Genomic DNA, 26,793 nt, shown 5'->3' with positions numbered 1-26,793 from the left:
GGTTACAGTATTCAACTCAGAATCTTTTGCTTTGTTTAGTTGTCTTGACTCTTTATTCTTTTTTAAAAATCTGGAATAGTTCACAGCCTTTATCTTTTTAGGTGTCAATATTTTTTACAGGATGTAGACCATTTATAGAATATCCTCTAAGTCAGTTTCTGTTTTTGTTTTGTTGAACCCAGGGCTTTCCACAGTAATAGCTGAACTACATCCTCTGCCCAACAGGGTTTTTTTAGTTGTTGATGGATCTTTATTTATTTATATGTGGTGCGGAGCCTTGAACCCTGTGCCTCACACATGCTAGGCAAGCGCTCTACCACTTAGCCATACCCCAGCCCACAGGTTGATTTTTTTTTTTTTTTTCCCAATTTGGTGCTGGGGATTATACCCAGAGCCTTGTGCATGTGAAGCAAGCACTCTACCAACTGAGCCTGTATCCCCCAGTCCAGCCACAGGTTGATTTTTTTAAAAAAATATGTTTTTAGTTGTAGGTGAACACAAATCCTTTATTTTTATTTATTTATTTTTATGTGGTGCTGAGGATCGAACCCAGGCAATCACTCTACCACTGAACTACAACCCCAGCCCACCACAGGGTGATTTTTTTTTTAGAGAGAGAGAGAGAATTTTTTTTTTAATATTTATTTTTTAGTTCTCGGCGGACACAACATCTTTGTTTGTATGTGGTGCTGAGGATCGAACCCGGGCCGCACGCATGCCAGGCGAGCGCGCTACCGCTTGAGCCACATCCCCAGCCCCACAGGGTGATTTTAAGTGTGGAAACAATACTGATAATTTCGCTTGACATTGAATTTAAGGGATGAAAATATTTGCTTACAGTTGCTAGCATATTCAAAAACAGAAATCAAGGTGATAGGTTCTTTTAAGAGCTACAAGAAAATACTACATATTTCCATTCTGTTACATGTTTTTAAGTGATTGATGAACAAGACAAGAAAATACAGAGGCCTGTGGTGTCAGTGCCCTACTTTTCCTATCAAACACTGGTCTTCTGGTAACCTTTAATTACCTAATGTGTTTTTTTGCCTCTACCCCCAACCCCTTTTGCCCTTTTCTCCTGGTGCTAAGTAGCTATTTGGCAGATATTTTTAACTCCTTAATTACTGTTAAAAATTTATGAGTACCAGAGTTTATTCCTCATTTTAATAAAACCTTCCCAAGGTTTCAGTTGTGCAATCTCACAATGTAGCAAGTTACCTAAGTCTATTTTATTTTGACAGAAGTTTTTAAACTGGCCTAAATATTTTAAATAATAATACTAGGCTGGCCAAAAGGATCAACAATAATTGCACATAAAGTTGATCTTCACTTGTAGCGCTGAACATCTTTGCATCAAAGTTGGAAAGAGAATATTGTCAGTTGCAAAATTATTACCAGAATAGAGGGAGTGTACAAGTTCCTTGGGGAGAAGGACACCCTTTTTTCAAAAATGACTTCTAACAATTCTGTAACTGAGACACTGATCCTATTCTTCAGAGGTAGGTAACTGATTATATTTAGTGATTTAGTCATTAAATAATTCTCTTAACAATTCTTTTACTTGTAGTATAATAATGACTATGCCATTGTTTAACAAATTTGTTATTTTTAGACAGTTACTTTTCACTGCAGCAGAACTATTTAATAATGATTTATTAGTAGTTTTTCTACTATAATCTTTTTATTTTGGGGAGTGGGGACTGGGGATTGAACCCAGGGGCATCTGTATCACCGAGCTACATCTCCAGTGTATCTGTGATTCTCTTTTCTCCTGCCTCAGCCTCCCAAGTGGCTGGGATTATTTGTGTACACCACCACCACACCCGACTGCTATAACCTTTTCATAAATTATCTTCTTTGTATAAGCGTGAAAATGGGTGAAGAGGAAATTTAGGGGCCTGTTATATTTAAATAAATGGAGACCTTTTTTTAAAGTATTTGGTACAATGGCAGTATGAGTTTTCATATTTAGGCAGAATTACTCATATTTAACAAATGTTTTTGCAGCATGGTTTCAGGTATTTTGGGTTTTTTTCTTGGTTTTAGTTGGACATAATACCTTTATTTTATTTATTTATTTTTATGTGGTATTGAGAATCGAACTCAGTGCCTTGCACGTGCTAGGTGAGCACTCTACCACTGAGCCAGAACCCCAGTCCCAGTTTCAGGTATTTAAGATAGAACAATAAATTTGACACTGGCCTATTAGTTTTTTTCATGAAAAAATAACCAAAATAAAGAAATATGTTAGTGTTCTTTCTTGAGGTTTCACTTTGGATTAACATGAAATTAATAACATAATTCTGTGTTGGCCAGCTATGTGTAACAAACTAGTAATTTAAAAAATATAATAATTTGGACTTTTCTTCCAAGAGCCTAATTCAATAAATAAGTAAGACAGGTGGTCTGAAAAACAGTCAAGAAAAAAATATAAATAAAACAATAAATTTGAAATCATAGTTTCTAGGTCTAGGTACGCAGTGAAACAAGTAAGTGTATAAAAAAAATTGTATCATTTTTAAAAGGAATGGTAAATTCCCACCAACAATATATAAGAGCTCCCCTTCTCCACACAGTTGTCATCTTTTTTTTTACTTTTTGTCTTTTGATAATAGTCATTGTAAATGGGATGATATTTTTGTGGTTTTGCTTTGTATCTCCCTGATGATTAATGGTGTTCAGTATTTTTTCATGTATTTGTTGGTCAGTTGTATATCTTTTTTAAAGAAATATCTATTCAGATCTCTTCCCATTTTAAAATTGGATTATTTAGTTGTTTTTCTTACTATTATGTTTCTATTGTATTCTAGATATTAACCCCTAGTCAGATAGTCGACATAAATATTCTCTGTAGGTTTTCTTTTGTTTACCTTGCTGTGTAGCAGCTTCTTAGTTTCATACAATACCATTTGTCTAATTAGTGCAACCATTAATTAGAGGTTCCTCAGCAACATGAAAATAGAATTACCACATGACCCAGCAATCCCTCTACTTTGCTTGTATGTATGTGTGTATGTGTGCGTGTGCACATGTGCATATCCATATCCAAAAGAAATGAAATTGTATCAGCTATCTGTACACCTGTGCTTACTGCAGCACTATTCATAATAGTCAAGATACAGGGAAGGAATCAACCAAGATGTCCATTGACAGATAAATGGACTTTTGAAAAGTTATATATTTACACTCTAGAATATTATTCTGCCATATAAAGATGAAATCCTATCATTTGCAGCAACATGGATGAAACTAGAAGATATGTCAAATAAGTGTGGTAAACATGCTTATAATCCCAGCAATTCAAGAGGCTGAGGCAAGAGGATTGCAAGTTTAAGGCCAGCCTCCTCAGTTTTTCTTCCTTCCTTCCTTTCCTTCCTTCCCTTCCTTCCCTTCCCCCCCCCTCTCTCTTTCTTTCTTTTTTTTCCCCCAAGGATTGAACCCAAGAGCAATTAACTGTTAAGCCATATTCCCTAGCCCTTTTTTGCATTTTAAGTAGAAAGAGGTCTTGCTGAGTAGCTTAGGGCCTTGCTAAGTTGCTGGGGTTGCTTTGAATTTGTGATCCTCTTGCCTCAGCCTCCCAAGACACTGAGACCAGCCTCCACAACTTAACAAGAAACTAAAAAATTTAACAAAACCCTGTCTAAAAATAAATAATAAAAAGGACTGGGGCTATATCTCAGTGGTAAAGCTCCCCTGGATCAATCCCCTACACCAAAAGAAAAAACAAAGGGAGGAAAGAAGGGGAGGACAAATAGCACATGTTCTCACTCATTTGAAAAAGTGAAAAAAGTTGACAGTGTAGAAGTAGAGAGTATAGTCATTTGCGAGGAAGAGGGAGAGGGGGGATAGGGATTGTGAAAGGCTGGTAGGTAAAGGGCCCCAAAACAGTTGGATAGAGGGAAGTAGTCTTTGTTATATGGCCCAATATGACAACTATACATTTCAGAGTTCTTGGGACGTTTGAAGGATTCTGACACACAAATAATAAAATCTGAGGAAACAGAAATGCTAATTATCCTGATTTAATCATTATATTGTAATATATGTATCAAATTATAATACTTAATTATTTTTAAAAATACGTCAAACAACAGGAAGAAGAAGAGGGAGTGCTGAGAATTTGGCTTAGTGGTAGTGATTGCTTAGCATGTATGAGGCCTTGGGTTCTATCCCAGCATTCTCCCGCCCCTCTTCCTCCCCCCAAAAAGAATGATGAAAATGCCATAGAGAGAAAGGGCAGTTATTTCATGAGAGATTTTTTAGGTTGATAATAAAATGTTCATGTAAATGATGTGTTTGTTTTAATTTTTTTATCAACATTTAGCTTTCCACTTATAACCATGTAATTCTGAAAGCTGCTTTTGTAGGTCATGATCCTTTTTTATCTAGTCCTATTTTTTAAAATTAATTTATTTTAAGTGGTATATATGACTACAGAATGCATTTTAATTCATTGTATACAATTGCAGCACAACTTTTCATTTCAGTGATTGTACTCAATATAGCATCACACCATATATGCAGTCATACATGTACCTAGGGTAATGATGTCTATCTTATTCCACCATCTTTCCTGCCCCCATGTACCCTTCCCACTCTCCCTCCCCTTTCCCAATCACAGCAAAAGAAACAATGAGGTGAACAAAGAGCACACATTTTGGAAGAAAATTTTTGCCACATGCATGTCAGATAGAGCACTAATCTCCAGGATATATAAAGAACTCAAAAACACACACACAAACAAAACAATCAGTAAATGGGCTAAGGAGCTGAACAGACATTTCTCAGAAGAAGATATACATTCAGTCAAAAATATATGAAAAAATGTTCAGCATCTCTAGCAATAAGAGGAATGGAAATTAGAACTACTCTAAGATTAGATTTCATCTCATGTCAGTCAGAATGGCAGTTATCAAGAAAACAGACAACAATAAATGTCAGTGAGGATGTGGGAAAAAGGCACGCTCTTATATTGGTTGCACCAATTTTCAGTCCCACCAGCAATCTGGAAAACAGTATGGAGATTCCTTAGAAAACTTGGAATGGAGAATCACGTCAGTTACACATCCACAACAACCAATAAAAAAAATGTAAAAAAAAAAAAAAAGAAAAATGGAGATAACTAGTTTTGTGGGGAAAGTTGGCCTATTTAGCCAAAATGTCTTCAATTAAATAAATGTTTTTATAATCAAACTAAAAAAAAAAAAAAAGAAAACTTGGAATGGAACTTCTAATTCTATTATAGTTAACATTTATACCATTTAGTAAGTTACTCCTCTGACCACTAGATGGAGATCCTGTTTTATTGTTATACATACTTGACTTTTACAAGGCAGAATGTTTTTACTTCATCTCAGTCCCCTTTTGAAAAATGGTATGTTCCTTTCTTTTCAGAAAACAATATGTTAGCTCTTAGGGCACATTATATTATTTACTCTTAACCTAATGGGTTATGCTAACAAATCCTTAAAGTGTCACAAAATCCTTACCTTTATAGTGCCTCTTTCAAAGTATAGAGATATCATTTTGGAGCTGAAAAGGAAATAAGCATTATCCTGAGAGATACCTGTGTTTCCCAGAGAAACTGGGAAAGAGACCTCTCAGATACAGAAACTGTGAGAAAATTCTCATGGAGAGAGTTGGAGAGTGAATTTACAGAGTCTGAGTAACTGAGGTTATAGATTTGGGGAGAAAATAGTACAGAAATAAAAGTCCCATTCTTGTCATATCACATCAGGGTGCATATGATGTCACATATCATCGATGGTGATGTCAATCTCGATCACGTGGTTAAGATGCTATCTACCAGGTCTTTCCAATTTGAAATTTAGAAAACTCTTTCCTTTCCAAACTCTATTCTTTATGTGCATGTCACTCATTTCCACACACTCAGTGGGAAGGGAACAAAGTACCCTTCTACTGGAGGGGGGTGTTTATTTAGATTTTGGAACATCCATTTAGGATTTGGAATTCTTTTGAAAGGAAGATTTGTCTCTTCACTGTATTTATGCAGTCAGTTATTTGTATTCCCTTGAACTTATATTTTTTCATATGGGGGTCATGATTGTTTTCAACAGCCTTTCAGAATATAATTAACACATTATAGAATTCACATAGTTAATATGTACAGTTCATTGGGTTTTAGTATTAATTGTGGAGCTCTGTAACCATCACTATAATCTTAATTTTCAAAATACTTTCAGTCATCCACGAAGAAGTCTTAAATTTGTTAGTAGTTATTCCCTACTACCTGCCCTGTTTCCCAACCTGAGCTTATTACTTTATTGTTATTGTTTTGTTGCCCAAGTAGTTTTGGCTTTGGCCAATGGCATTTTTTTTTTTTTTTTGAAGTTGCTCTCTGTGGCTTTCTTGACATGCTCTATTTTGATTTTTATAGGACTTTTTTTTCTTTCTGGTGCTACAAGATGATCTATGCTGGTCTTGTACTTTCCCTGCCTAATCCCTGGACTCAGTAATTTATTTAAATAATCCTGACTCCTTTAATAGAATAGTAATTAGAAATCAAGTTCTAGATGTTCATCGAGAATTTTACAACCCAATATTAAAAGTCTCAAGATATAATTCAAAATTATTATCAATGTAAAGAGTCGGGAAAATGACTAACATGCAAGGCAACAGATATTCAAAAGGTTTCAACCACAAAATAACCCAGACATTGAAATTATTTGATGAAGTCCTAAGAGTAGCTGTTACATAGTTTACTAGCCACTTAGAAAATTAGAAAAAGAAATGACTGGAAAGATTGGGGGGGGGCAGAGAAACATGAAAAGAACTAAATGGAAATTTTACAACTGTAAAGTATTTGAAATTTCAAATTCACTAATGGACTTTGTAGCACAGTACAGACATTCAACTTGATTAAATGATGTGGAAAAAAAAAAAAAAAAAAACAACTGAAGAGTCCCAGACCCATGAATAACATCAAAGGTCCAATACTCCTGTCACTGAAGTCCTACAAGCAGTGAAGAAATAGATTAATGTGGAAAATATGCTTCAAGAAATATTTGAAAACATGAAATTGCTGAAAGATATAAAATCTGAGATTCAGGAAGCTTTGTTAAATACCAAACAAGTCAACACACAGAAAACTGTACCTGGAAACATCATAATGAGACCAAAAATACCCAATTAATTTTGAGAGGATCCGTAGAAAATTATACTATTATAAGAGAACAACTACTATTCAGTTGATTACAGACTTCTCATAAGAAATCATTTAGGCCATGGTTGGGGTTGTGGCTCAGTGGTAGAGTACTCGCCTAGCATGCTTGAGGCACTGAGTTCGATCCTCAGCACCACATAAATGTAAAATAAAGATATGGTGTCCACTTAAAACTAAAAAATTAATATTAAAAAAAATCATAGAGGCCAAAGGACGGTGAAATGACATCTAAACTGCCTGAAAGAATTGTCAACCCAGAATTCTATAACCAGAAATATATTCTTTAGGAAGGAATGTGAAATACATTCTCCAAAGAAACCAAACTAAGAATATGTATCACAAACCTTTAAGAGAAATGCTTAAGAAAATTCTTCAGATCAAATGGAAATAATTTTAAAATGAAATATGAACTTCAGAAATAAATAAAAGAAGTAGTTAATTTCTGAATAAATAAAATAGACTATTTTTCTCCTCCTAAATCTTGAAAATATGTATGATTTTGAAAGCAAAAACAGCTTTCAAAATAGCAGCTTGAGGACATGTTAATGTCATACTTATAACAAGTATTACAAAAAGGGTGGGGCAGAAGGAAACGTGGTTGTAAGGCTTCTGTGTTCTACTTGAAGAGGTAAAATGTTAAAGATCTAAGTAAACTGTGGAAAATTGGGTATGTTGCTCAGAGGTGATGTGACCAGTAACCAGTAAAAACCATGTGTTCCTGAGTTTCAAGTCAGCTTCTGGACAGAAATACTTACTTTTAACATTTTACTGCTGGAGGAGAATGCATTTTCTGTGTGAATCTCCTAGAAGGGAGAGAGAACATAGGATTCCTATATTTTAATTCCTCCAGATTCCATCTAATAAAGCCTTCTTGCTGATGGCTGTAATAAATGAAATATAGCCATGAATACAACTTTCTCTGAGCCTTGTAATCCTTTTAAGACTTGTTTTAGTTCCATTCAAAAAACTGATAAAATTACAGAGAATTATGGCTTTTAAAATACAGTATAATATAATATTGTTGTATTTTAACTGAAAGCACTTTCATTTATTAGCAACAATCTAATGAAACTTTTCTTAAAATCACATGTATTTAAGAATGAATTCCTTATTTAAATGTATACTGTTTCTAAGGTTTTTAGATTTTTTAAAGCTGTATTTCTTTTCTTTTTATATTATTGGTTGTAGATGGACACAATATCTTAATTTTTTATGTGGTGGTAAGGATTGAACCCAGTGCCTAACACATGCAAGGCAAGCACTCTACCACTGAGTCACAACCCCAGCCCCTCACATATTTTTTAAATTGTCATTTTTACTGTGTTGAATGTGTCTCTCTGTGGATGTATGCTGAAACTGTCACCTGTGTTTTGAAGCCTAGGGGTTTTTCATCGTAAAATTCTTGTATATTTTTGGTTAGAGTTACTGTTGTGTTAATATCTTTTTTATTACTTTTTCCATTTGATTATTTGTTATAAAAAATTAAAAGCACCCATGCCTGTTAATTTTGTGTTCACAAACTTTGCAGACTTTTATATTAACACTAGTGCTGTGAACTCTCTTTGTTTCCCAAATAGATAATCAATTTTATGAAAATAAATTCTCTTTTCCTTCTCTTCCTCCCTCTGTCCCTCCCCTCCCATCAACCCCTATACCCACAAACTTTTCATGGCTTAAAACAAAATTTTATATATTTATAAAATTATATATACACACAGACACACACACACACACACACACACACTCGAATGTATATGTAAGGAATTTGACTCTTTAAGGTGGCATTTTCCAAGACAACTTTTTGGTACGATGGAAGCATGCCATATTTATGCTATCTAGCATGGACTTATGTGTCCATTGAGCTTTTAGAATGTACTAAGTGCATTTGGAGAACTGAAATATTAGGGTTTTGGTTTGATAGTCATATGAGACTAGTAGTTACCATACTGGACACTAAGGAAGAATCATGGCATAGTGGAAAAAGCTCTAAAATTAGGTGTACCTCAGTGTCAGTGTTGTTCTTTCTGCTTTCAGTTAGTGTAGCTCGCTAAATCTTAGTTTCTTATGTACACAATGGTGACAGTACACCTGCTCAATAGAATAATATGCCCACAGAAATGTCATTGTACAGAAAATTAATTAGATGTATGTAGGCCATAGTGATGTGCTTGATGAAGAGCAGGGAAGGAGAGAGATGATCAAAGGAGACTATAGCCTCATCAGGAATGTTTCTACTTTGCCACGCTTAGCCATTTTTATATACATATGTAGTCATATATATAATTAACTTTTAGAAATTCACCTTTTTCCTTAATGTAATTCTTATGTAGTTCCCCGTAAAAAATAAGTAGTATTTAAGTTTTCATAAATGTCATCTACATGTATATTTTGCAATTCATTTCACTCAAATATTGATGTGGAAGATAGATCTGCTTTATTCTTTTAAAATATTACATAGAATAGAATCACATGGATGTTATTGTTTGGGTATGATTTAAGATTCAGAGTACTTCTTACCTTCTGAAAAATTAGATATTTATTTGTCCTTTACCAAGAACATAAGATGCATGAAAGTAGGGATTTTGTTATCTTCTGCTATATTCCCATCCTATCCAGCAACATTTTTTCAGTAAATGTTATGGAATGACTATTTGGTAACTGGTGTTGAAAAAAAAGTTGTTAGTCCTTATCTCACATAGGAAACAAAAGTAAGTTTCAGTTGAAATATAGTTACAAGCTAGGCACCATGGTCCACACCTGTAATCCCAGCAGCTCGGGAGGCTGAGACAAGAGGATCACAAGTTCAAAGGCAGTCTCAGCAAAAGTGAGGCATTAAGCAACTCAGTGGGACCCTGTTTCTAAATAATAAAATTTAAAAATGGGCTGGGGATGTGGCTCAGTGGTTAAGCACCCCTTGGTTTGATCCTCAGTACCAAGAAAAAAAAGAAATACAGCTACAAAAGCTAAAACCTTAGAAACAGTATACATTAAAATAAGGAATTTATTCTTAAATATGATTTTAAGAAAAATTTAATTATATTTGTTGCTAATAATTGAAAGTGAACATAATCAACATTTTTTATTAATAAGATTGATTTGTTGAAGAAGATTTAATTTTTAAAAACCCACCAGACCTAACCTTCTCACTTCTATAACATTAGAATGACTTGTTTCAAATTAATTTTAAATATATATTTCTACTTCATACCAATAAGTGTATTTATTATCATATTCTATTATCCTATATAATCATTTTTAATGTAATATAAGCAGATTAGTTACATATTGTTTTCCCTCCAACTCCGCGCCTTTTTCTTTTTCCTTACTTCCCCAAGTGCCTATTGTTATTCTTTGTACATTGGTGCCTAATAGCCATCTGTTGTATTTGTCCATTTATTAACCAACCAGTTAATCTGGCACATTGCTGTGGACTTAACTTGTATATAACATGTTCTCATTTTGTGCTTTTCCATCTCCTCCTCCTCTTAGTTTTGGATATGGCAAGACATGTGCCACTCTATCGGGCTCTGCTGGAATTGCTCCGGGCCATTGCCTCTTGTACTACCATGGTGCCGCTATTATTGCCTCTTTCTACAGAGAGTGGTGAAGAGGAAGAAGAACAATCAGAGTGTCAAACTTCTGTTGGTACATTATTGGCCAAAATGAAGACCTGTGTTGATACCTATACCAACCGTTTAAGGTACTATGTTTGTTCCTCTTGGCCTTGCCTCTGGTTTTTCTTTTTTCATTGTTATATACTGTTTAAACATACACACACACACACACACACACACACACGTGCGCAATTCATAAATACCCAAGGAAAAAGTATCTTCCAAATCCTATACTAAGAAATATCTATTCATAGTGGCTTATCACATATTTCCTGTGTGATTTTACAGCTATTGGTAATGGAGTTTTTCTTAAATGCCATCACATTTTACCTGTTACACAAATACTAATTGCACTTAATATTGCTGTCAAGACATCTTTCAGTCAGTAAATACACATCATTGACATCATTATTAATACTTCTGTTTCTCCATTTTATATAAATGCTATATTTTACTTGACCATTTACTACTAGATATTTGGGTTATTTTCTGTTTATAACAATTTCATGCATTTATTTCATGGGGCTTATAGAAATTTCTGCAGGGTATAATCGTAGAAGCAGAATTATTGGGTTTTTGGATTGCTCCTATTTCATTTTAATTCATGTTATAATTTGTGGTATAACCTTCCTTAAGTCAGAAGATTTAGTATTTGTCAGAGTTATAATACAGTTGGTTATTTGTGGAAAAAGTGAATTTTTAAATTATTTTTTATTTAAGTTTATACCTTAGTTGACTGAGATAATGAGTTCTGTTATCCCAAACTTTTTGTTATTTTTGGAAGCTCTGAGGATTGAACCCAGAGCCTTTTGTATGCTAGGCAAGGACTGTACCACTACGCTACATCCACATTCCTTTTTTATTTTGAGACAGGGTCTTGCTAAGTTTCTCAGTTTATTCTTGAACTTGGGATCCTCCTGCTTCAGTCTTCCGAATAGCTGGGATTACAGTCTAGTTCCACCATGCCCAATACACAAACTTTTAAAATTACCTACAGTACTCTTTTTCTTTTAGCAGAATTGGTTCAGTGTTTGTCAATTTTCCTTAAAGATGGCCTAGTTCTGATTTTTTAAAGCATTTGTACTTCCAGTAGATTTTTCTTTTGTTAGCTGTATTTTAGAAGATAAAATAACTTTGTCAGTGGACTTTAAAAGTCAATTTATGTTCTTTCTCATCTTTGCACTGTTTTGCCTACAACCAAAACAGTATTTAGATCCACCAAGGGCAGAGAATTGGTGACTAGATAAATGCTTGTTGTCACTTTACCTTTGAAGGAAAACCCAGCTTATCAGATCATCCTCTTTATTGGCTAAAGTGCTGTCACTATCACTTTAAAAACTAATGAATTGCTGCCATGTAGTAAAACTTATAGATTTATCTGGATGTGATGGTTTGCACCTTTTCATCTCAGGAACTCAGGAGGCTGCAGCAGGATTGCTTGAGCCCAGAAGTATAAGGCCAACCTAGGCAACATAGTGAAACCACATCTCATAAATGGAAGCTATAGGTTCATACTACTCTGATACTCACGAAGGAATATGTAAAGCTACATATTCTTTGATAGTATATTTTTTTGTTGTTGTATTATTGTGGCATTTGGTCTCATCTTCTGTGATGGCCTCCAAAAATCTTTCTAACTGGTAATCTAGAAAGCCAGTGTAATTACATAAAAACAGTATGGTGCCATAAATGAACTCCAAGTATCCAGTTCTCTAATTGAACTAATGTCTTCTTGGAAAACATCTAATTGAACATCATCTTCCCTACCCTAGCCACAAGTGTCCCTTACTCCTTAATCAATTTACATAATGGATATCAAGCTTTGATATTATCCACATGTTTTTAGGGGGCATCTTGCCTTATATTTCTGTGTTTTGAAACAAGGCTTTTAGATTATAAGTAAACATTGAAACTTTGTTAAACTCAGTGCTTTTTACCCAAGAATTTTTTTTAATTAGATGAAAAATTGCTTACTGACTCAGAATGTTGATCAATATCACCAGTGTGTAGTGTTATAAATGTGAAAATAAAACCAAATAAGAATTATCTTTCTTTGAACTATGTATTTTCTTGCACTGTAATTTCTCATGGACCCTAACAAAAATGAATATATAATGTATTGAATTTAAGATAATTTTAGGATATACTTATTGCATGAGTAGAATATGGACACCTATAGGGCTTCGGAGGTCAGTTTGCTTTTCTGAATGTATTTCCTGTTCACCTATCTTATGCTGTATGCCTTTTTTGAAAAAAAAAAAAATACTAGACGTCTGTATGGAACATATTGAATTAATTCACTAGGAAGGTTTAATTTCAAATAGAGGATAATTGGTTTTATTATCTTTACAGTGATTCTATGCAGTAACTATTTTTAGTAACTTCATTTTACTAATACTGAAACACTACACTAGTGTGTTTTTTTATTAAGACTTGCATGGGCTTCTTAGTCGAGATCCCTCACAGTCTCTGGTATACTGTGTAGCCTTTGTTAGAAAAAAAAACCATATGGGGCTGGGGTTGTGGCTCAATGGTGGAGCGCTTGCTTAGCACATGGGGGGTCCTGGGTTCGATCCTCAGCACCACATAAAAAAAAAAATGAATGAATAAAATGAGTGTGTTGTGTCCAACTACAACTAAAAATAAAGAAACCATAATTTCTACTTTCTTTTCAAGGTTTGGTATGTTGAGAATTCAATTTCAACTTCACAGAGAAAGTTAAGGTTCATTCTTTTTTAGGCTGTCAAGACTTAAGATATTGTCTTTTTTTTTCCTACCAAGCATACACAAATGGCATGCATTTTTCCCCCTCTTCAAATAAAAGTTTGTTGTATTTCACTTTTCAGTTGTTGTAGGTAAAGAAAAAGATTCACTATGTACTTTGCAGATTTCTACCTGATGATTATGGTTAAACATAATAATTTTCATTAAAATTACTTGTGTATGTTATAGTTAGAATTTTTATCTTCCTTTTGGAGATGAGAAAAATCAAATTAAAAGAAAATATTTTGACCAGGCACAAAGAAATAGTTTACTATTACTGATGGGAATAGCCTAATTGAGATTATTCTATTTTGATATCAATCCCTGAACCCTAATTTTGATCTGATAGTTCAAAGAGTGTAGGGGATTCTACAGGTTACCATGTTCCCAACCTTTGAACCTTTTATAAGAGATGGGCAGAGTATTCAGAAGCTTGAAAGGAACACCTTTTACATTACATTTATCTAATTTGTATATTAGAAATATGTGATTACATTGAGATGGGTGAGCTCTGTCCTTGTCACAGAGCATTACTGATTCACTCATTTAACAAATGTTTATTAAATGTTTGTGAGTGCTTAAGAAAATTTTGTCTTCTTTCTAAGGGACTGACATATAAGTTTTGGAAATAATAATAACCAGGAACTTTTAATAAAATACCACATGTGGGTGGCTATTAGGGGAAGTATAAAAACAATACAAGAGAATCAGCCCAGGTTTGGAAATCTAAAGAGCAAGAAGGAGTTAGCTAAGTGAAGAGTGGCAGGGTATTGTGTCTCTGGCTGTGGAAATAATGTTAGATTGAAAGAAATCATCACATATTTAGAGGACCTAAGAAAGTTCAGTGTATCCTGGGAGTAATGTTGGTGGGAAATCAGGGACTAGAAGATGAAGAAAAATCACAGAATTATTTACCTTTAAAAGTGTGATGAGCCACTGAACAATTTTTAGCAGAGAAGCTGTTCTGATTTGCATTATAAAAAGGTCTTGCAGTGTAAATAAATGATTGAAATAAGAGGTGGAACAAAATGGTACTGCCAGGAAAGAGACATTCATTCTTCCCATCTCAGCAGACAGAACTGTATGCATCCTATCCTGCCCTGCCCTGCCCTGCCCTGCCCTGCCCTGCCCTGTCTGGGGACTGAAATTTTGGTGTTCTTTAGCAACTCTTGCTCTTACGCTCATTCCTACATAGAAATATATTCCATGTTCCAGACATTGAACCTAAAAAAGCAATCATTTAACTCAGGCTTTTAAGTCAGTAGGGATCTCCTTCAGTAAAGTACAAGTGCCATAGCACAAATGGTCTGGGAACATGAATTTCTTAGTTCATACATAAGAATCTAAAGTCTATAATTCCAGGCAGTTTTCCAAAACTAATCCTACTGTTTGGTTATTTGACTGACCTTGTAAAGCAGAAAGCTGTCATCTCTTGGCTTAACAGAAGCCCCGTCATTTTGGTATTAAGGTTCCAGAATAACAGAATGAGGCTGTTTACGTATTCATGTTTTCTTCTACTGTTCCTTGAAAGCTGTCATTCTAGCTAGTCATAGATAGAAATAGAAAACTTGTGCAGGAGTCAGTGTTTTAAATGTAAAAATTCTCTGTATCCTTGTATGTATATTATTTATTTTGGAATATATTCGTATTTAACAATGAGCCCATATAAGAGTGAGATTTATTAAGATGGTCAAATAAATCAGATAGTTTTCATGACTGAAAACTGAAGAAAAATTTTCTTGATAGAAATTCTTGGTCAGAGACTTCAGAGCATCAGCATTTGTGAGAAAAATCTGTTAGATCTTATGTGCTATGCTGTAGTTAACTTAAAATTTTTCTTTAGGAGCCTCGCATGGTGGTACATGCCTATAATCCCAGCAACTTGGGAGGCTGAGGCAGGAGGTTCATAAATTTGAGTTCAGCATCAGCAGTTTATCAAGGCCCTGTCTCAAAATGAAAAAGGGCTGGGGATGTAGCTCTTAGTCTCCAGTACCGCCCCCCATGTTTTTCTTTAGATCAACTAACTTTTTTTAAAAGAAGAAACTTCAAATTACTACCATATCAGAAGAACCAGTACCATTTACCATAAATAGAAGATAAGTGTAAAAAAAAATGAACTACATAACTGTGAATAAAATAGTGTACACTTATTTGTCCTAGAAAATGTATTAACCCAAATGCTCAAAGGAGCATAATCAGAAATGATCAATCCCACGTTGTTTGTAAAATGGAAACTAAAATTAATTTATATAAACCACAGTATATACCATGTGTTGTGTAGCAGGAAAGACATCAATATTTATAGATGTAAATTTGTTGGATTTTAAAAAGAAAGTCAAGCAATTAGTATGATATGATTTTTTAAAATAATTTCATTGTCATCAAGTATATTTGATCTGTTTTTGTTTTGATATACAATTCCATGAACTTGAATACATACTTAGATTACTGTAATCACAACCACAAACAACATACAACAGTCTGATTATCTGTTTAAAAAAAAAAAAAAAAAACTTCCTGATGCTGCTTGCCTTTTTGTAGTCAAACCTTTATGCCCCCTATAATCCCTGAAAAAATATATTTTCCATTAGTGTAGTTTTTACCTTATCTGAGGATGTTTAAAAAATAAAAGTGAATATTGTAAAACAGAAAAAAATCTAACACCATTGCTCCATATTTTTAAAAGGGACAAACATTGAAGCATACCAAAAGGTGTACTTTTTAAAAAAACTTTACTGGGGATTGAACCTAGGGACACTGAGCCATATCTCAAGCCCTTTTTATTTTGAGACAGGTTCTAAGTGGATTAGGACCTTGCTAAATTGCTGAGGCTGGCCTCAAACTTCAAATCCTCTTGTTTCAGCCTCCCGAGTCTCTGGGATTGCAAGTATACCCTGCTGCACCAGGCCCAAAGGCTTACTAAGACCTTTCCTTTTCAATGAGTTTCCTACTTGTGTGATTCAGTTATTAAATATTATATTTCACTTCCACTTAACAGTCTGCCTATACTTTGGAGAACATTTATTAATAGGGTATGTCCCTCCCATAGGACCATTTTACAAGTATAAACTAACAGAATTTTACTCTTTCTCTATTTCCTTCTTGCTTAATTGAAAGAAATTAAAGTTTCAGACAGCCAAACTGCCCTTGATTTTATTTTTAAATGTGGCTACAATTTAGAATTGTATTGTGCTTCTCCTCATCACCAGGCCTGTCCTGCTATTCAGAATTTTGCCTACTTCTTCCTCAAGTATGGAAGTATGGATTAATAAAATTTATATGACAAAGGAAATGACCTCTTAATCTTTCTTTAGGATACTTATATTAATATTTTTTAAAATATTTTTTAGGGGGGCTAGGATTGTGGCTCAGCGGTAGAGTGCTTGCCTCACACGGGCAGGACCCGGGTTCCATCCTTAGCACCACATAAAAATAAAGGCATTGTGTTGTGTCCATCTACACCTAAAAAATAAATATTTAAAAAATATATTTTTTAGTTGTAGAGGTACACAGTGCCTCTATTTTATTTATTTATTTTTACGTGATGCTGAGGATCAAACTCAGTGGCTCACACATAGTAGGTGAGTGCTCTACTGCTAAGCCACAATCCCAGCCCCTTGTATTTCAATAAAAGATGAGCAAGTTAATTCTTGGATAAAGGATGTTTAAAAGAAACTTTAGTTGTGTTATTTTCTACACCTACTCCCATTTAAGTGATATGCCAGAGAATAGAATAGGTAAAACTAATACTATAGTTAAGTAACTGAACTTTCTGCATAAACCATAAGAATGAACGCTAGAGGAGGAACTTGAGTTGGCACAGTGGCACAACACCATGGGATTTCCTTTTATGCCCTGTAAATCTGTAATTAGAGTTTTTACTATTATATGTAATAATGTATAAGATAATTATATATGCGTGTATATATTGATGAATGCACATACATAAAATTAACCTTTGAATTTTCATTTTTGAAATACAACTTTAAGGTTTGTTTTAGATTTCCCTTAATTGTAATCACACCCTTAATAGTAAAATGATTATCTTATAGTTTGGTGACTGATAATTGCATTATTACTCTGATGTAGTTGGAATTTGGTATAATCTAAAACTCTACTTAAGTAATGTGTACTTTTAGTTTATTAACTTAATCTTTGCTGACTTTGCCAAGTAGCAGCTGGGAGTGATTTGTTGTGATTTAGTTTGTCTTTAAGAAAGTTGGTAATTGCTTAGGCAGTTGTTGAATATTTAGTATACAAATTGCATAGGAGCTTCCTAAAAACAATAGTACTTTAGTATCTTCTTATTCTTTGTTTGTGCTATATACTGTTTCTCCAAACAACTCCTTTCAAGATTCACAATTTGTATTAACTGCATAGTGTTTATTTAAGTGTAAAAATTAAACATAGACAAACTGTTCAGCTATTGACTGTCAGCTGTTATGGATAAGTATTAAGGTTACAGCATTTTAATAATAATACTTCTTCAGGAGGCATAAAACATTGGGCAAATAGACACTTCCAAATAGAAAATTTTACATTCAATCCTTGCCGGTTTTCAGCTGAAAGAGAAGGTTAAAAGTGAGTAATGGTCAAGATTGTCTTGAGAAACTAAAATATTTTTAGGAATATACATGACATTTTGTGTGTTAGGTTTATACCATTTTGAAAATGTACTTTACTGTGCCTTTAAAGTTAAAGGTGACTTTCCACTTACAGTTTGTCTACCATTAACTATCACTTAAAACCTAGGCAGTAAGAAGTGGAGCTTTTCAGGATGCTGTCATCAGGAAAGTTTTTTATTTCTTTTTTACCCAGTTGAAATTTATTTATAGTAGTTTGAACTAAAACGGGGAAATGGTTAATTAAACCATAAATGTTCTTTCTGTTTAATTTCATTTGCCTGATTAATATCAAGTAGTTCTGGATTTAGGAGAAATTACCTTGTTAATCACTTCAGTAAAAAGATCAAAAAGACTTGCCAATTAATAAGATAAATCATTTTATTTCTTACTATCCTAGGCACTTGTGTAGAACAAAAAATTTTAAACTGCAGGTGAAATTCACTCCCTTGACTAGAGTAGTTTGAAAACTTTAATCAACATGTATTTTGGATGCTGTTAGGGTGGCAACATTCAGTCTCTTGGTATTTGAAACTTATTTATTTTCTGCCTGATGGAGGAGGGAAGGTACCAGTTTCTCATTTATTTTATTTAAAAAAAAAACTAATTTCTGCCTCACTTCTTTAGTTTCATAATCATTTTTGTATATAATGCTTTAGATGTTTAGGCCTATGGGTGGTGAAAAGAAATAGATCCTTAAGGAGGGAAGGAGGGACAGAGAAAGATCAAAAGTATCTGACAGAGTGAGCAGTGAGTGTTTGTACACACGCCAAAGAACACCTGTGCTGAGATGTGAACCTAGTGTCATGTACACCTAGTTTCATACCAATTATAAGCAATCAAAATCTTGTAAAAATTGCCAGGCTTGGTGGCACATGCCTGTAATCCCAGCAGCATGGGAGGCTGAGGCAGGAGGATCACAAATTCAAAGCCAGCCCCAGCAAAAACAAGGAGCTAAGCAACTCAGTGAGACCCTGTCTCTAAATAAAATATAAAATAGGGCTGGGGATGTGGCTCAGTGATCAAGTGCCCCTGAGTTCAATCGCCAATACTAAAAAAAAAAAAAAAAGGTGAAAATGAATTTTATAATCATCTTAGACATATAGGACATACCAGATACATAGAAGACTTAGACATATAGAAAACAAAAGTATTTCCCATCTTCCCTTTATTCTACCAATTTAAATTAATTCCAGTTAGTGTAATATTTCTGTTCCAGCCTGTGTGCTTTATTGATTGCCCTTCTAGTTTCTTGAGAATAAGCCAATCTGTCTTTCTATGGGTAAGTTCTAATACATTCGTAGTTGCATATAGTTATAAGAAGATAATTAGCCTTTATTTTTTATATTGTGTTTACTTTCAATGCCTAGGTATATATCCTTTTTTCTTGCTATATGTTGTAGGCAAGAAAATAATTCTTGTTTGACAAAGATATTGCCTAGAATTTAAGTTTAAAAACTTACTAATAGGCAATACAGCTAGGATTTAGCTCCTGAATCTCCTGATTCCTGTGATATACAATGTGGAAAACAGTATATCATGAAGAAAGATAAGTTGATTTGACATATTTCAGATATTTCTGTTTTTATATGCTAGTGCAGCCTCCTACCCAAATAGTTCATTGATCACTTTGGTTTCATAATTGTATAGTGGTAAACTTGAATCTTAGCTGGTTCCTGATCAAATGGCAAAATATCCAGCTTATTCTGTTACATAAGTGATTAAAAAAACTACTAAAATTATTGACTTAGCATTTCTACTTCAGTAGTATAGCATTAATGTAGAATGATCATTTTACTCTATTATTCTTTCTCGTGTGTGTGTGTGTGTGTGTGTAATATCTATTTATCTGTATTGATCTATCAGTATGAGAGATTGAACCCAGGGACATTCAAGTTGCTGAGGTTGGCCTCACACTTGTGATCCTCCTGCCTCAGCCTCTGAGTAGCTGAGATTACACATATGTACCACCATATGCCTGGCCAAGCTCTCTTTATTACTTCAAACAAAATTTTGAATAGTCTTAATACTCAGCTTGAAATCTATCACTAAATAAAATTTAATTTATAACACACATTTCTTGGCACATCACAATTAGTAACTTATCTCCATTTTTTATATATATATATATATATATATTTAATATTTATTTTTTAGTTTTCAGCGGACACAACATCTTTGTTTGTATGTGGTGCTGAGGATTGAACCCTGGCCGCAAGCATGCCAGGCAAGCACGCTACCGCTTGAGCCACATCCCCAGCCCAAAGAGTTATATATTTTTACACTCTAGTGTAAAGGTATTTCAGATCTCTTTCAGCAAACTGATTCATTTTACATTTTCTTATGCCCCATGACAACTATGAGAATTCAGATCTCCTTATATCCCATCAAATATATCCACTAAATTAATCTCCAAAGAACAGTAATGCTTCTGATATTTAGGATGTATAATTTTTTAATGACAACAATGAAGTAAATATTTTTAATTGGAAAAAACCCAAATCAAGTATGTATATTAATAATTACTAGATTACCAAATTAAACTAAGCCTCATCCTGTTTTGTTGTCTGCCTAGTAAAAGAGCAGCAACAACTATATTATTATCACTTAAATGAGGTAAATCAGCTCTAACCCATTTTGTTTTTCTTAATCAATTAGTAAATAATGTTAATTGAATAAGAATTAATAGAAATTATTTTTCTGAAAAGGTCTTTGTTATTAAGTATATTTTTTTCTTCCATTGGCTTTTCAAGCTGATTTGGTATCTGTATGAATTAGCACAGTGTGTTGTAAAATTGTTTTCTCTGTTATTCAAAATAGCTCCCTCCAACACTCTTGTTTTTCATTTTTTGAATTTTATTGTTATCTTAATTTACCCTATATTTCTAATGTCTTTAATCCTTTATTGAGAAGACATTATTTAAAAAGTTTAGACAGCGTTACTTGATATTTAAAGAAAAACACAATCGCTTCCTATTGATTACCAGTTGTTCAACATTTTATTTTAGACTATTAAGAAAGAAAGGAGCTCTGTCCCATTAATAAAGGAATTTGTGGCATGAATGACCTAATACCTTCTGTTTACATATTATTTTCACTTGAATTTAAATTAAGATTATCTAGTATGAAAATTCTTTCTGTTGCCCACAAAATAGTTACATTGTAATGATTTGGACACTAGTCCTGATGAACCTGCTGGTAACTCTAGCCTGCATTATCACATAATGAAGTTATATTGCAGCCGTGGCATCTTGGGTTTACTTTTGAATAACTGGGACACCATATAGGTTCCTCAGAGGCAAGAATGAAGGTGATTATGTTTTTGTCTCTGATCTTATATGCATACTTCCTGCCATACTGCAGTAACCAAATAAGCATATTTTAGAATATTGAGTGTTTCATGATTTTAACAAAAATTTTAGAGAGAAACTCTTAATTGCTCTCAGGCAAGACACAAATGACTGTTCGGTGTAAGGAGTTCTGGATATTAAACTTCTCTTTGACAGCTCTGAGACAGCATTCTTTATTGACATATTTCTAACCTATCTCAAGGTTTCATCTTAGTGGGAAAAAGTCCACCATATTTTAAAGTAATTTAATTCTTTGTAGAAATGCCGTACTTCCTGTTTATCTCTCTAAGTAGTAGAATATTATTAAACCCACTTTTTTGGCAGCGAGGAGGGTACCAGGGATTGAACTCAGGCACTTGACCACTAAGCCACATCCTCAGCCCTACTTTGTATTTTACTTAGAGACAGGGTCTCACTGAGTTGCTTAGTGCCTCACCATTGCTATGCTGGCTTTGAACTCTTGATTCTCATGCCTCAGCCTCCTGGGCTGTTGGGATTACATGAGGCACAGTACCTGGCTAGACTGACTTCTTGTAAGACATGTTTTCTATCAGATTCTCATTTTAATAACCTCACAAAGGATCTTATCGGACTTGAGTCAATTATAGTTTATACTTTGATTTCTTCAGGAAAACTTCCTAGTGTCTTCTCTTTTACCTGTGTCTGTCATACCCACATAATTAAAAGGGCCTCATTTCTCAATCAAGAAGAATTTGACATGCCCACATTTCTATAAAAGTTTCTTTCATCAATGACTGTAAGCAAGTTCAGTTCTTCATCAGCCTTTTACCTAATAGAGACAGTGATGCCAACATTTGCTTTAGTTTCTTGGCCTAGTTTAGTTTCCCTAGGTAAACTGGTAAAGCATATTGTTTATGGCAACTCCATTCTTAAATATGACATAGTACCTTCTTCATGTCTGGTGATGTTTAATCTGACCTAAAAATTATTATAATCTAATACAGAAATCAAGGTACTATATGTGTGGTGCTGGGGATTGAACCCAGGACTTTACACATGGCTAGGTAAGTGCTTCACAACTGAGCTACATCCCTGGTCCTTTTTATTGGTTGATTGGTTGAGTGAATAAATGAGTCAGGGTCTCAATCAGTTGGCCAAACTGCTCTATAACTGGCAATCCTCAAGCTTCCTGGTTAGCTAGAATTACAGGTGTGAGCCACCATGTCCAGCAAGACCATTTTTAAAGGTTTCTTATACCTATCTTCTAAGTGTTTCCTTTATTCATACTGCTTATTTGTTTCCCAAGATAACAAAGTTTAATTATTTAAAAATTAAGCCGATGAACTTCCCTTTAGAAAGCTTTTAAGAAAAAATAAACAGGAATTACAGAGTTAAAAACTGTTTTAAATTAATAATGGAAAACATTTTACAGAGGTCTTTACCTCATTTACTGGTGCATTTCACCAGTTATTTTCATGCTTTCTGGAGATATTATAAGCAAACAGTTCTCCACAGTAATAATTTTTTTTTAAGTCTTTCACTTTACCTTTGATCTTAACTTGATTTAAACTGTGGTTCCTGGCAAAGAGCTTTAGAACTAAGACGTACAATGCAATGATTGTTTTATAGGTAATTTTTAGAAGTTTCATTCTCTCACAGTTTTTGAATAATCTTCTAAATGATAATTCTTAAAAACTCTGAATCTGGACATGTCAGCATGTAGTCTCCAGATAACTTCTTTAAGTGATTCTATTTTTAAAATGTTTATTTCAACTGTGTGATGCTTTTGACTTTAAAATTAGGAGTATAGGGGTTTAAAGAGGTCTTTCCTAATGTTCTACCAGGAAAAGCTTTATTAAGCTGTTTCCAATTTATGGATTATAAAAGGACGTACTTCTGATGTGGTATATTTAGTCTTAATAATATCCAACTTAACTTGGGTGGTAGTATTAGTAGAAGCAGATCAGTTTAATTGAATGTTGAGGCATGGGGGCCCCTCCTCCTTTTGAGGAGAAAGATTTGCCCATTTTGCTCACATCCTAGTTCAATATATTTCACAGAGCCAAAATTTGCTTAATTTATTAGCCATTTAGTTGGAATTCACAGCATAGTGGAAAATGTTTGCAGATAATTCTGTGCAATAGTAGAAACTTCAGTTGCTTCCTCGTATTTCTTCAGGGCAGTGATCACAACCAGATTCAACGTATGCACAAAGCAGCGGATACCATGGTAGCGGCCGTCGCTGATTGCTTTTACCATGTTGGATCCATTGTCAGTCTCAAAGACCTACTTCCAGCTAGGTGCCTTGAACTCAAATAGCTTTTCACACAGACTTCAGGATGTGAGCTAAGGTATGGCCTTTTTTCATGAGCTGGGCCTACATATGGGTTGACAGTAACCTGCAGCTTTTAAAGAAAAGAGACTACTGGCTGTAGTTCAATGTCAGATAATGAATAGTTGCAATAACTGATAGGCAGGGAGTAGTATGTGTTCTTCATATATTTGAAATACTGTCACCTTTTGAAAAATCTCGCCCCCCTCCCCCGCTTTTTTTCCTGAATATTTTTGTCAAAAAGACTGTCCAAGTAAAAATTCTCATTAAAACCTATGTAAAGGTCTAAAATATATCTGTTTCTTGATTCAGCTGTTGTCTTCAATATGAAAAATACATGATGATTTATTTTATACATTTGATGTGCAAACATTTTTTAAAGTTCTCTGTATTCTTGGCACTATTTTTAGCTTAATTTTGGTTAAAAAACACAAAATTTATCGTCCTGCTTATTACATTATTTTAGTCTTAAAGATTTTTTAAATTTTTATTTTTAGACAAGTTCTTACTAAATTGCTTAGGACCTGAGGCTGGTTTCAATCTTGCAGTTCTCCTGCCTCAGCCTCCTGACTTGTATGATTATAGGCATTGCATCACTGTACCCAGCTGCTTACACTATTTTAATAACCTCTTACTAATCTGTTTTTTTAAAAAAACTGGAATTAGTATATGGGTATTCATGAATAAGTCTTGACATTTTGAGTCAGTGGTTTTCCCAGGTAACTATGTGTCAGGAATGAGTTGTGTTGAATACAGTTCATGCTCCTTGCCAGAGGTTCTTGTTTCTTCAAGGAAAAAATACGGTTCTTGAAAAAATGAGCTTTACTTTCATATCTTCTTTCTCTGCTTGGCAAGATATGTTTCTCTAAGTGAAATCTTTATTGAGAAGACAGTGGGTCAGCTGATTGACAATATACTTAGGAAGCCATCTATATTTTATGATAGCTGTAACCGTAACTTTTCTCAAACAGCTTACTGTTTTCTTATAGTCCATTTGCCCTAGTATTTTAGAATTTTTTAAGCTTATTAATAGAAATACATTTACAACTAGGGAGAGAAAAGTCTTTGTAAATTCAAAGTAGGTGCTATCAAGAGCTTTTGTACTACTTCGATTCTCACTGTTTAATACTGGTTATTCGTAGCTTTTGATAAGTGCAGTTGAGAATTTGAGCTCTTCTGTCAGAATCATTTCTGTATTAAGAAATGCTCAGGCTCACAATTGGATTGTAGGCTTACTTTTATCTCATAGCTATAGAAGATACAATGTCTTGGTTGATTCTAGCAATAAAAAATCAGATATTTCAGTTTTAAAACATTCACCATATTCTGCTTACATGCACACACAAACACATCTATTCATATACACATACTTATACACTGGTTGATGGCTGAAATGTTTTATAGCACATGCCAAGGGACTTCCTGAATGGTAAAGAAAAGTGGATGTGTGTTCACTGTGATATCTCAGGGAAGATAAGGAGAGAACATAGGAGAAAGGGCAAAGATCCACTGACAAATTGTACCTCTTCAGTTATGTCTTTCTGCCAGGTGGAGATATAATATATACCTTTGTTAGAAATATCTGTGGATACTAGTGTTTTCACAGACTGTAGGAACCAAATTTAAAACTAAGCAATCAGTGGCAACTTATTATCTGCCTTTATTTAAGCCTTGATTTCCCTCTGAGCAGATTTTGTCTTTGAGATAAAGATTCATTTGTACATAGATAACATTTTGTTAGAAGTTATTCTTCTACGTTTGGTTCTTTTTTTAGTTCTCCAAGGCTCCATGCCCACTTTGTGAAATATTATTATGATATAATGACAAAGTCCTTTTGTTGATTTACAACTAAAAAATAAATCCGAATAGCTTAGATTGTACTTCAGCATAAGTATTTAAAACATCTTTATTTACCTGTATTTTAGTTTATTTTAAATTTTCTATTTACCTAATTAATGAAGATGTAGGTTTTTAAAAATCTAAGCAGTAAAAATGTTATGTGAATAATATGAACTGAGTTGGAATAGAAAAAAAGGAAATAATGTTTAGTTATAATTTTTAGTGAATGGTATTAAACTACTACTGTATTCATCTAGAAAATTTAAAGAAACATTTTGATGTCCTATATACTGAAACTTTACTATAATACATCCTCTTTTGGTAACAATTTGATATAAGGTTGTGTACATTTTAGATCCTGCTAATAGAATAATGTCTTTAAAATGATTATGTACTAAAGCTTAGTATTTATTTAAAGGGCCAATGCATAGAAGCGCATTGTGATGAGATACCCAGTTTTGAGCATACATTTTACTCTAAAATGCTAGATTTCTTTTTTCTTGGAAATTAATGTACTCAGTGAAATAAAAATAGTATTAAAATTAAGAAACCATATGTGGTTCTTTCATTTACAAGTCTTAGAACACAGAAGATAGCCATTCATCACTTTTAGTAATAGAAGTGATTTCTATCTCTAATTATTTTTAAGTATGTTTTTAAAAGATTGGCTCTAAGGACATACCAAGTATCTGGATCTTGTATAGACTGACTTTTGTATAATATCTATCTTTTGTCTTTTTTAATTAGAATTTAAAAACTATTCATAACTTTATTTATTATCCTGTGATTTCAAAAGCAGTAATGAATCTACTCAAATTATTCTTGCTATGTATCATGTATGACAAATGTACTGCACATTGATATTTTTAACCATGTTATTGGCAGTGTTTATTTTTAGTCCTAAAAACTTAATTTTTCTTGCATTTCTTTCTATATTTAAAAAAAAATTCAGATCTAAAAGGGAAAATGTTAAAACAGGAGTAAAACCAGATGCATCTGATCAAGAACCAGAAGGACTTACTCTTTTGGTACCAGACATCCAAAAAACTGCTGAGATAGTTTACACAGCAACTACCAGTTTGCGGCAAGCAAATCAAGGTATGATGTTATTCCTCTTACATTCCTTTTC

General features: G+C 33.7%; 1 protein-coding gene across 11 annotated transcripts in view; it reads left to right on the top strand.

Annotated features, from left to right (window-relative positions):
- Positions 1–26,793, top strand: part of BIRC6 (baculoviral IAP repeat containing 6) — a 218,837-nt gene that overhangs the window by 172,564 nt on the left and 19,480 nt on the right. For 10 of the 11 annotated variants that reach the window (XM_081265581.1, XM_081265578.1, XM_081265577.1 and 7 more), the window contains 2 exons: positions 10,673–10,883; positions 26,617–26,762. In XM_081265581.1, coding sequence (XP_081121707.1) covers positions 10,673–10,883; positions 26,617–26,762 — 357 coding nt within the window. Of the gene's footprint in view, positions 1–10,672; positions 10,884–23,671; positions 23,845–26,616; positions 26,763–26,793 lie in introns of those variants that run through there. The other variant, XR_014018696.1, reaches the window with a different exon arrangement.

Source organism: Spermophilus citellus, assembly GCF_964194105.1.
Source record: "Spermophilus citellus genome assembly, chromosome: 13".
NCBI lineage: Eukaryota > Metazoa > Chordata > Mammalia > Rodentia > Sciuridae > Spermophilus > Spermophilus citellus.
Note: the sequence above shows the minus strand (reverse complement) of the source record. Positions and strands in the feature narration are given on the sequence as shown.